This window comes from Hydra vulgaris, chromosome 03 (assembly GCF_038396675.1).
Source record: "Hydra vulgaris chromosome 03, alternate assembly HydraT2T_AEP".
NCBI lineage: Eukaryota > Metazoa > Cnidaria > Hydrozoa > Anthoathecata > Hydridae > Hydra > Hydra vulgaris.
The window spans coordinates 60,669,940-60,682,522 of record NC_088922.1 but is presented as its reverse complement, the minus strand read 5'-3'; the positions used below and the strand labels follow the sequence as shown (position 1 = coordinate 60,682,522).

General features: G+C 31.4%; 1 protein-coding gene across 3 annotated transcripts in view; it reads right to left on the bottom strand.

The window, feature by feature from the left end:
• Nucleotides 1-12,583, bottom strand: part of LOC100208672 (polycomb protein eed-A) — a 69,669-nt gene that overhangs the window by 2,702 nt on the left and 54,384 nt on the right. For all 3 annotated transcript variants that reach the window (XM_065793884.1, XM_065793883.1, XM_065793885.1), the window contains one exon: nt 1,158-1,226. In XM_065793884.1, coding sequence (XP_065649956.1) covers nt 1,167-1,226 — 60 coding nt within the window. In that variant the 3' untranslated portion in view covers nt 1,158-1,166. The remainder of the gene's footprint in view (nt 1-1,157; nt 1,227-12,583) is intronic.

The following is a 12,583-nucleotide window of genomic DNA, read 5'->3' as shown; positions in this document are numbered from 1 at the left end:
AATAATACGATTACCTATGTAAGAAAGTTAAGAAATTTTTTTTAAGTATTTTAAAATTTTTAGTTTTAAAATGCTAAAGTATTTAAAAACTGAAACATTCAAAATCTTTCCATATAATTAGGGTTGCCAACGTCTGGATTTTACGAAAATTAAAATTTTACGGATTTTAAAAACCTGTAATAATTTTTTTTTAGTGTTTTCCTTCGTAAAAGCCGTAAAATTCTAGCATTCCTACGTATTACGTATAGTGTTTTTTATCGACTGTCGTTAATTAAAAAGTTGTTTCAGCAAGTTAAAAAGTTACAAGAGGATCTTGGAAATCGTCAAAAATGTTTTGTTAAAAATTAAATACTATTTAGCATTTTTTTTACATTTCTAATTTAAAAATGAAAATAAAAATAACAGAAGACAATATATGTAACTAATCGTTTAAACCTTTTACAACTGTATTTAATAGCGATGTACGCAATTAAAATAGATCAAAGTTTCAATGAATAAATTGATTAATTTATTCATTAAAAAAATTGCAAACAATTGTCTTTTGTTCTTTCTCTCTACAATATTAAACAAAGGAGGTAAGCGATTTAAAAATGAAAACTGACGAAGATTGCTCAAAATGAAACAAGTTGAATAATTAGAATTAAACATTTATAAAATAGAAAAATATTCCTATGAATATTTAGCAAAAATAGAAAATTTTTATTGAAACTTAATTGTTTCTAAAAAATTTTTCTACTTTTTTAAATGTCAGAAATGTAATGACCTTTTTTTTTTTTTGGCGGCACCTAAATTCCCAATTTCGCTAAAACGCTGTATGAATTTTTTTCTGGCTAAAACCTTGTATAATGAATGGATTTCTGCTTTCGCGAGTAAAACAATAGTTGATTTTGCGTTTTTCGATTTTGACTTAAATTCTTGAGCTACAAAATTATTTAAAATAGTCTAGTTACATAATTAAAGTCACTTAGTTACCATAGTTGCCAAAAACGTGTAACCTTACTATTAAAGCAATATTATATATACTTTTGAAGAGAACTTTACTATAAAAAAAGAGTTATATTGTAAAGATATAACTTTACTATTAAAGAGATAAAATTTAAATTATTTAAACAATAAAATTATTAAAAATAAAAAATAAAATAAAATTATATCGTTACTTGGCTGAACTATTGAACGAAATTTGGCGAACAACCGTTGTACACTTGGAATGAAAAAGTATCGTTGGTCTAAAATTGAAAATATATAAAAAAGAATAAATATCTATATATATCTATATCCATATATCTATATCTATATCTATATATATTAGGGGTGTTCACATAACTACTGGAAAATTTTTTTTTCTCTGATCTGAATGCACACTAGTTTATTTTGTGCCAATTGGCATTAAAATTTACTGTGCAAAAGATAACTAAAATAAATAAATGTTTAGAGGTTGCTCAATGGCCTTTTAGTTTTACAATAATAGCATTACGCCTTAAATAATTTCCTAATTTTATCCCATGATCAATTTAGATAAAATATTAAACAAATTTGATGTACCATTGTCTTTTATGAGCTAACTTCTTTGGTCATGTGACAAGCAGCCATCTTGTCATATGATGTTTTTGATTGAAAAACATTTTCATTAATTGTAATTTTTTGCTGAACAACTGAAATATTTAAAGATTTTGAGGTTCTTACTTAATTTAATCCTACAAAATAATTATTATAGCTCTTATGCCAATATCTTGTTTTTTAGTGCTAAATATTATTGGGTGACTTAACTTACTTTAGTGTTTGTAGTTTTGTAATACTTATGATTTCATCACATTCATATTGAAATATTGATCACATATTTTAAATTATGTTTGCAAATTAATATTTAATTTCTCAAGTTGAGTTTAATTTGGTATCATTTAATTTTAGCTTGTTGCTGAAAATGAGTGAAAAGATAAGTTCTTCAAATTTTCCTTTGACACGTAATCGAACTGATTGGTCAACCTGAGAACAACCTACCAAACAATGTCCTTCCAACGATGGTTGATGTGTTAAGGACGTTTTTCCACTATCACAAAGCATTGAAACAAACAGTTCCAGCCAGTGCAAAAGCAACACCTAATGGTTTAGCTCACATCTGGAAAAAAGCCAGAATTCCAATGACTTACCAGCCTCATATTGTATCAAAAGTGAAAGCATGTGTCGATAAATTTAATTTAATTAAAAAGAATAAAAGAAGAGCTAGTAAGTCACAGATTGCTAGAGAGAAAGATTTTAGTATCAAATTAGATTTACTGTTTGACATTTCATACAAGGATGCAAACAAGCTAATCAAAATTGATGAAGATAAAATATTTCCGGAAGAACAAAAGAATGCTCGTATGATGAAGATGGCTGGAGATGTAAAATTATCTCAACAAGATAAGCAAACAGCAGAGCGTCAACAAGCAGAAACAAAAAGAAAGCAGAATGAGGAAGAGAGAAGACAAAAAGCAAATGCTGTCTTTTCCCCTAGCTGTAGCCACTTTAGTCTTGATTGTGATAGTGATAGCAAAGCAACAGAAGTCAGTGACATTCCTTATGACAATGATGATTATGAAATAGAAATTCTGGTTTATCACAAAAAACTAGTAACCCAATCAACTGACTGTGAACAAAGTCCTAAAAATAAAAAGCCACATATTCTCAATGAAATTTTGTCTTCTCCAGATGTATCATCCACACTTGATCGAATCAATTTATCTGACCAAAAATTCACTATATTGGCAGCTGCAATTGCTAGAGCAAGTGGAGAGGACCTCCAAAGTGCACCATTATCAAGATCAACAGTCTGCCGCAAATGCATCATGCACCGTTCATCAACTGAAAATCATATTCGGCAGAAATTTATGTCAAGTGAGAAACAATATATGGTCGTCCACTGGGATGGTAAGATGATGAGAGACAGCAGCAACTATGAAAATCTAAAGTCTAATGTTGATAGAATTTCTATTGATGTGACTGGTCGTAATCTGGAGAAAATACTGGGTATTGTAAAGATATCATCTGGCACTGGACTGGCACAAGCAACCTTCCAGTTACTGACCATATGGAATGCTGCAAATTATATTGTCGGTATGTGTTTTGACACAACAGCGTCAAACACGGGTTCCAAAATGGTGCGTGCATCTTGCTAGAGAAGTTGATGGAGAAAAATCTTCTCTACTTTGCGTGCCGTCACCATATGCATGAAGTAATTATTGGGGAAATATACTCAGTTTTGCTTGGACCCAGCAGTGGGCCCATCATTGCTCTATTTGAACGATTTCAGAAGTGTTGGCTAAACATAAATCAAGCCAATTATGCTCCATTATATCGCCCATCTTGCTGAACCACAGCTTCAGCAACTTAGATCAGAGGCTGGCTGCTTTCTGCAGCCTTTCTTATCAGATGACTCATCGTACTTATCAAGAGAAGACTACAAAGAGATGATCGAGCTGTGCCTTTTAATTTTGAGTTTTCTGTTATCAGACTGGCCACCAAGAAATATCGCTTTTGCATGCCAGGAGCTTATCACATGGCTAGATGGATGGCTTAAGTCATCTATTGTATGAAGATATACCTCTTAAGAAACGAATTCAAGCTGACTATGAAAGAACAGAACAACTTGTGCGAATTTTGTATCATTGCTGCTCATATCTATGTACCAGCATGGATTGCCTGTCCAAGTGATGCTCCAGAAAATGACCTGATGCTCTTCACAAGAATTAAACAATATTCTGAGGTCAACAAGGTCATTTCAAATGCTGCTATGAAGAAGCTTCAAAATCACACTTGGTACCTTGGGTCAGAAATGATTCCACTTTCATTATTTTCTGACAGGGTTTGTGACAGAAAAAAAGTTGAATGTTGAAGCTATGATTCAAAGTGGAGCTGATTGGAGTGTCAGGGGTATAAAGTGTTCAGCAGCAGAATTAAACAAGTTGGAAAAGAAGCAACTTCATGAGCTTGTTACATCTTCATCAACTGCTGCTTTGCAGTCACTTGGTCTTGATGTAACCATTTTATCTGCAACCGATCCAAAGACCTGGGAGGAAATTGCTGAATTTCATTATACTAAGGCAATTGTTAAATCTGTGAAAGTTATCAATGACACTGCTGAGCGTTCTGTTGCTCTTATGAGCACATTTAATCAATCCATCACAAAAACTGAATCTGAAATGCAGAAACTAATACAAGTTGTTGAGGACAACAGAAAACGCATTCCAGATTGCCGCAAAAGCATCTTGATGACATATGGCACTGTTGCTACAGACTAAACTTTTGATCTTGTAAATAGTGCAACATTTGAATGTTATTTGCATTATTTAAGGAACTTTTTGAAAATGATAAATTGTATATCATAGCTATAACTCAAGTTTTTTAAATATTGTTGTTGCGGCGAATGCTTTTGAGGACAACAGAAAACACAGTTTTAACAAAATAAATTTTTATTTTCCTTGAGCAACCTCTAAATATTATCCAAAACAATTAAGATTAAGTTTTTTTCAATCAAAGAAACAATATTTAAAACTGTGCAACATTATTATATATAATATGTTGCACAGTTTTAAATATTGTTTCTTTGATATAATATGTTTGCGATAATTCATAAAGAGGCAAAGACGAGGACTCAGTCAGAGAGTTGCCATTCATTAACATAGGAATATTAAGGAATGGAAATTTACAAGCCACTGGGAGACCCAATCTGTTACAGAAGTGATATCAGATTCAAGATTGGCTGCCTGTTCTAAGCAATCAAAAAGTCATCAGTCATCAGTAAAAAGAGTTACTTTAGATGTAAGGTTGTCGAGAAGATCATTAATGGATAAAAGGTTGTCTAGAAGATCATTAGCTGTAGAACAGTTTAACTGAAATCTGACTTTAGCAGCTGAAGTTGGAGTGATTTGAATACCTAACAATGGGTTAACCTGTTTAATTGGAATGGTCATAAGGTTCAGGTAATAAGGTTCGTAAGGTTCAGGTCGTAAGGTTCAGGTCGTAATGGTCGTAATGGAATGGTCGTAAGGTTCAGGTAATAAGGTCGTAAGGTTCAGGTCGTAAGGTTCAGGTAAGTTCAATGGTCGTAAGGTTCAGGTAATAGTTCAGCCATATCCTTAGGAGATGTAATAAGATTAGTCCCATGAATGAGAGATGGAATGTTAGATCTTCCTGTGTTAATGACACTATTGAAGATTTTTTAAAAGTTATGGGATTTAGTGAACTGAGAATAATGGAGCTTAACATCAGACAGCACCATTTTACATCGGTTTCTTGCAATAATAAATAGCTGTTTGATCTCAACAGAGTTGCTCTTTTGAAAAAGATGAAAAAAATAATGATTACAATTGGATATAGCACCTGTACAAAAAAGTGAAAACCATGGAACAGAATGAAGCTTGAATTTGAACCCACAAGAAGGAATAAAAGCTTCCATTCCTGCCTGAATCCAGGTGGTTAAGTAGGAGGTGCATTTTTCAACTGAGAGAAAAAGACACCAGCCCAACAATCATCACAAAAAAAATCCCAGTCAGCGTTAGGGTAGTAGTAAGTAGTGTGATGATAGGGTGAGTCTGAAGAAGAATTACGAGATAGAATTTTTAGAGATTATTGTATGGTCAGAACCACTGAAGAGAGAAAAAGGAGAAACTGAACTCAAGCTAGAATCAGAGACAAGACATAAATCCAGCAGTGAAGTTAAATGATTAGTGTTGTCAGGAAAACAATTCACAAAGTTAACTATCTGAGTAAGAGATTAAGAAATGTAGAAGCTATAGGCTTCTACATTTTTTATATGCCAGCAGGGTCAGTGATATTAGAGCTAAGCCAATATTGGCAGAGAGGTAAAGATTAAGGGCATGGCCAATATGATCAGAAATTACATCTAAAAGAGTGCAGTTTTCAGAAAAAGGAGAACAATAAAGAACAAAGAGAAAGATAATAGAGTGAAAAGAAGCTAAGTGAAAGCACATAAAAAAAATCGGTGAAAGATTGAAACCTGATTTCACAACAAATAGGTGAATTGTTGCATATGTATACCCCAAGCCAAGCATGTGAATATAGTAGTCTTTGCAAATCAAAACTAAACTAAGAATTAATATATATATATATATATATATATATATATATATATATATATATATATATATATATATATATATATATATACATACATACATATATAGGAAAAAAATATATAGGAAAGGAAAAAAAATTTTGTTAAGTGATTTTCTACTAATATATATATATATATATATATATATATATATATATATATATATATATATATATATATATATATATATATATATATATATATATATATATATATATATATATATATATAAAGTACTGGTCAAAATTATAGCACAAATATAAAATAAAAATTGAATGATAAAAATTTAATAGAGGGTTGAATGAAAAGTTATAATTACATTTTTTTATTAGAAAAATAACATTTTACTTTTAACAAAAATGAATGAAAATTGAAAATACATTTAAAATTAACATGTTTTAAAGTTCACTTAGGAATAATACAGAAAAATAAGCTGGTCAAAATTATAGCCCATAGTACTAATTTTAAATAGAATTAATTTAATATGAAGAAATGTTGGATCCTTTAGCTCTAAAAATTTGAGAAATACGATCTGGAACAGAATTTACCAATTTAATGCAAAAATCGAAAAAAAATTGAAGTCTTGTCCCGAATATCTTGAATTGCATCCTTTAAGTCATTTGTGTTGCTTATGTTGTAATTTTTAAGTTTTTGGTCAATAATTGAAAAAAGATTTTTGATCGATTTGCATCTGGTGAAGTGGGTGGTCATTCAATTTGCATTTGGTGAAGTGGGTGGCCATTCAATTTGCATTTGGTGAAGTGGGTGGCCATTCAATTTGCATTTGGTGAAGTGGGTGGCCATTTTAGGAGCTGAAAATTCTTTATTGCGAACCATTCCAGAGTTTTTTTGCTTTGTGCCACGGTGCGTTGTCTTGCATAAAATGACAATCTTCAGCTTCAGAATCAAAAAGAGTGTCCAATAAGTCAGGTAATTCAACAATAACAAGAAACATTCAAATGACCTTCGTAAAACTTCAATAAACCTATTTCGTTTGCAGCGAAACATCCCCATACAGAAATAGTTCCACCACCACCTTGTGCTCTGGTAAAATTTTTGTTGTAAAATTTGACAAACATTTTTTGTTTGTGTTTGCAAAATTGTTTATTTCCAAAATGAAAAATAAACAAGGTTTTTAACTTTATGCGCACATTTTAAATGACTAATGTCAACGCATTTAAAAAATACAGTACCTCTCAACAATATAATTAATGCATTCAACAAATGTTAATAAGGAGCCTAAGATATATTTAAACAACTTTATATGTTAAAATTGGTTCTCCATAATCGAAAATAAAAATGACTGTACATTTATTCCATTTGACATAAATGATTTTTAACCCTCAATAACTGCAGATATTTTAGATAAAACAATTGAATTTGCAAAAAGCCACACAGTTATTCCTGATGAAACAATCCGTATAATAGAACATTGTAGAAAAACTAGAAATGTAATATGGTTCAACCCCCCATATAGCAAAAATGTTTCCACTGACATAGGAAAAGTGTTTTTAAAATTGATTGATAAGCATCCCCCCCCCCTAATAAATTACATAAAATTTTTAGTCAAAATGCAATTAAAGTAAGCTACAATTGCACAAAAAATATGGAAATAATTATAAAAGGTCATAATAATGCTTTGTTAAACAAAAAAGAAATCCTAAATGAAAAAACTACAGAAAATTGTAATTGTAAACAAAATTGTCCATTGAGTGGAAGTTTTTTATCAAAAAATATGGTATATAAATGTGTTGTTTCCTCTAAGAATGTACCTGATAAACAATATATTGGCATAACAGAGGGTGAATAGAAAAAACGTTTTGCCAATCATAAGCAATCTTTCAAAAATAAAAAGTATTCAAAAGACACCATGCTGTCAAAATACATATGGGAATTAAAAGGTAAAAATACTGATGATTTTATAATGAATTGGTCCATCTTTAAAACAGCGCCTGCATATAACAATATTTCCAAAAAATGCATACTATGCCTACAAGAAAAATTTGAAATAATTACTGCAAAACCAAGAATGCTTATTAAACAAAAAGTCTGAATTAATTTCTAAATGTTGGCACGAAAATAAGATTCTCTTAAAAAACTATAAAAATAAATGAGCTTAAATAGTAGTTACATTAAAGGTCACATTGCCGAATGCTGACCCTAATTCTGAGGGTTGTATATATATATATATATATATATATATACACACACACACACACACACACACACACACACACACACACACACACACACACACACACACACACACACACACACACACACTATAAGAAGAGGTGTTCACTTTCAAAGCTAGAAGACATGGTTGTAGCAAAAGCACCATAAGACGAATTTTAAAATGCTTTAAAAAGCCTATTCTTTGTTATAAAAGAAAAAAAAGATAAGTCATAATTTTTGTTCTTTTTTGATAGTTAATATCAAAATTTCATAATAATATCGCATATAGTTAAAAAATGACCCCTGCCCACACACAATTAAGTTATGTTATTAAAATGTTGTGTTATGATTACTGTTGAAGTATTTGATTTCAAATAAATATAAAGCATAAAACACACCTAAGTAAAACTATTTTCTGTGCTTGTGTAATATGTTGCTCTGAACTAAAATATTAAACAAATACAGAAAATAGTTAGTACTTATGTGATTTATGTTTTAATTATTATTGTGTATTTTGTGCATTTCAATGTCTTTTTAATAAAATTTATATTTAATACAGTAAATTTTTAAAGAAAAGTATTTTTTTAAAAATAATATTAAAACAGAATATTGCTAACATAAATTATTGATGCATTTTAGATCTTTCTAATATGTTAAACTAGCTGGAGTTACCCGGCGTTGCCCGGGCCAATATTTAAAAGTAAATGAGCATCTGGAACTTTGTTATACTAATTTTGGGCTATGCACAGTAAGATTGTGCAATATTTTTTAGTGTTGCACAATAATCCCACAAAATGTGACCCTGTTGGTTGAAGCTATGAAATAACTGAAAGACATTAAGGAAGAAAAAGACATTTTGTTTATTTTCCACTTAAAAACAACAAATTAAGAATTTCCAAAAGAACATTTACTCAAATTTTTCAATTAAATTGTTCTCTCACACTGGAAAAAAAAGTTGAACATGTTACAAAAGTTAAATCATGGGTAATTTCTTCATTGGATTGTTATTGTTTTCTTTTAATAGGACTTCTTTAAAGAGGATTTCTTTCACTGAAGAGCCTTCTGATAGACAATGTTCTTGGTTTTTTCTTCTGGAGTCAAAATGAAAAGATTTCATGGAGATCCAACTCTGGAGCATGCAACATAGAGCTGGCCGTGAGAAAAGCAGGGCTGTTCCAAATTGATGCCAGCCACTTTGAGTGACTGTCCCTGCGCTTTGTTAATGGTCATGGCAAAAGCCAGCCTGACTGGAAACTGGAGGCGCTTGAAACTGAATGGGAGGTCATTGGGAATCATTGGAATCCTTGGAATGAAGACATTCTCACCTTTGCCACATCCAGTCAGTATAGTTGCTTCAATCAAGTTTGAAAGGATAGCTTTGATGATGAGTCGAGTTCCATTGCAGAGCTTGGGACTGTCGAGGTTGCGAAGGAGAATGATTGGTGCTCCAACTTTCAGGTGAAGAATGTGAGGAGGACATCCAGATTGTTCTAAAGAGTTCAGAAATTCTGTTGGATAGTTGACAGCTTCACTGGGGTCCATAACCATGTCAATGGAGTTGTAGGACTTTTTGTTGCATGGGAGCATTTTCTGGATCTGCATATTGATCTTGGTGACAGACTCATTTTTAGGAGCCAGAATAGCTCTCTCACAGATCCAGTCATGTCTGGTGAAACTCTGCTGGATGTTGGGAAACACCTTGACAATGAGTTCCTCTGCAGAATCCACCAGTGTGCAAAAGTTGGCAGGGAATTTAATGAGCCCTGTCTGCACATCAACTGGTGCCTCACCATTGCCCAAGGCAAGGAGCTTTACCCTCATGTTTGTTATCAAATGAAGTGTTCTGACACTCCTCCACAGGTAGGAAGCTTTTAGGTTTTGCCAAATTGCACGGCTGAGGCTGGGCCCATTTTTGGGCCCCCCTGACCCCGGGGGTCGGGGTACGGGGTCAAAACCCAGCTAAGAAACTTCTCCCCCTCGAGGACTACCCCCATGCCAAATTTCATCGAGATCGGTCCGGCGGTTTAGATTTCTATAGAGAACAAACAAACAAACAAACACACACACAAACACACATTGCCCTTTATATATACCTAGCTGGAGTTACCCGGGCCAATATTTAAACTGGCTTACCTGATATCTGTACACGAAAATGGGCCCAAAAAATGGCCCCCCTGACCCCGGGGGTCGGGGTACGGGGTCAAAACCCAGCTAAGAACCTTCTCCCCCTCGAGGACTACCCCCATGCCAAATTTCATCGAGATCGGTCTGGCGGTTTGGATTTCTATAGAGAACAAACAAACAAACACACACACATTGCCCTTTATATATATTAAGATAAATATAGCAAAACTGTTGCTGACAAATTTTCAAGAGTATGGACAAAAAATTTAGTTTCATTTGAAAAATGTATAACATCAAGAATTGGTCTTCCTTTTATTGAAAAACCATTCGATTCATTTAATAGAATGCTAAAAAAAACTTTTATTATTGAACGTTACAACTACCTGGCATCAATTGAAAAAAGCAGAAAAGAAAGAGTAAAGTTAGTTGCTGTTGATATATGTAAATTAAGGAACAAACTTAACTTTCCAAATATTTCTAAAAAATCAGTTAGAAGAAAAATTGAAAAGGTTATAGAAAAATATGACAAGTATCTTAAAAAGGCTGGCAAAAAAGGAAGAATGCTCTGTTTTTGGAGATCTTTTTGATATCACCAATATTAAGGGCATGTGGCTTAGTTTGAAAGATAAAAATTTTTATAACAATTATTAAGTTCAGGAGAAGTTGGTCATTGTACTAACACACAAGTGTCATTACATCCTTCAAAAGTTAGAGTTCGTAATGCAAAAAATACAAATTTGACAAGTAAATAATTTTCCAGTTAGCAGTTTAACTGCATCAGAAGAAAGTGGTTCAAATTTAAATTCACAAGACAATTACAAACCAGTGGAAATTAAAAAATCAAGAAAGAGAGTATAGAATAGAACTAAGTTAGAATTTAATCATGTTATAACTGAATCTTTAAGTACAAATAAATCAGCTAGAATCTATAAGAAGTTATATGAAAAAGGTATTGAAATAAAAACTCCAAGTCAGACAGGAATATGGAGACCAACTATAAGGTAAGGGCAAAGAAAGAAAAAAATTATTACTAAAATAGTACAAGAAGAATATTTCTGCCTACATTTTGATGGAAAGAAAACAAACAAGACTGAATACCAAGTTGCGATACTTCAAAATGAGAATAATAAAATCAATTTAGGAATTGTTAAATGTGAAAGTGGAAAATTCCATGATATTTTTGAAGCTTTAAAAAAGTTGCTAAATGATTTTGATGCATGGAAATGTATTACAATAATTGTGATACAACAGCAGTAAACACAGGAAAATTAAATGGTAGTTAAAATAAAAATAAAAAATGAAATGGAAACCAGAGGCTTTAATAAACCACAATATTCATGTCAACATCATATACTGGATCTCATTTTAAAACATGTTTTGGATTATATTGTAAATTATAAATCTACAAAATCTATATCTAAAATCTAAAATATATCTAACATCTAAAAATATATCTAACATCTAATATCTAATACCTAAAATATATCTAATATTTAAAATATATCTAATATCGAAAATATTTCTAATATCTAAAATCTAAAAAATTATAAATTATTAAACTCCTGGTTTTGATTATAAATTTGTAAAGGATTTAACTAAAAATTTTAAAAATTTTAAAAAAATTATACATACGAAGCTGAGCCTAATTATTGCATAAATATAGGATGGCGAAATGACTCTAAATTCTTTTATAAGTTATGTGAAGCTTTTTGTTACTTCAAGAATCAAAAAAGATCCAAAAATTAAATGGCATAAGCTTCCTCCATTGCATAGTGCAAGATGGAACTATAGAACATCATATGTTCTTATTGCCTATTTTCTTATACCGAGGTTTTATAATAAACTTTTATACATTGACATCATAATTTTTTCTAATTATCATAACTTTTTAACATTGTTAGAACAGGTTTGAACATTTAAAGTGCAGGTTTTTTAACAGTTTTTCTGTAGGTCTGAAATGTCAATTTGAATAAGGACTTTAAAAATCCACCACTTAGAATCGACTAAGAGTCCACTATTTGAAGTTGAAACCAGATTTAACAACACCTTTAAATTTTTATATTGGTGTAAATAATGTGACAGTCTTAGGAGAGGGAGGAGTATTGGGAAGTGTCACCAAACATCACATGGGGGAGGGGCTACATTTCTACAGTGTGACATGACAAAAAAACA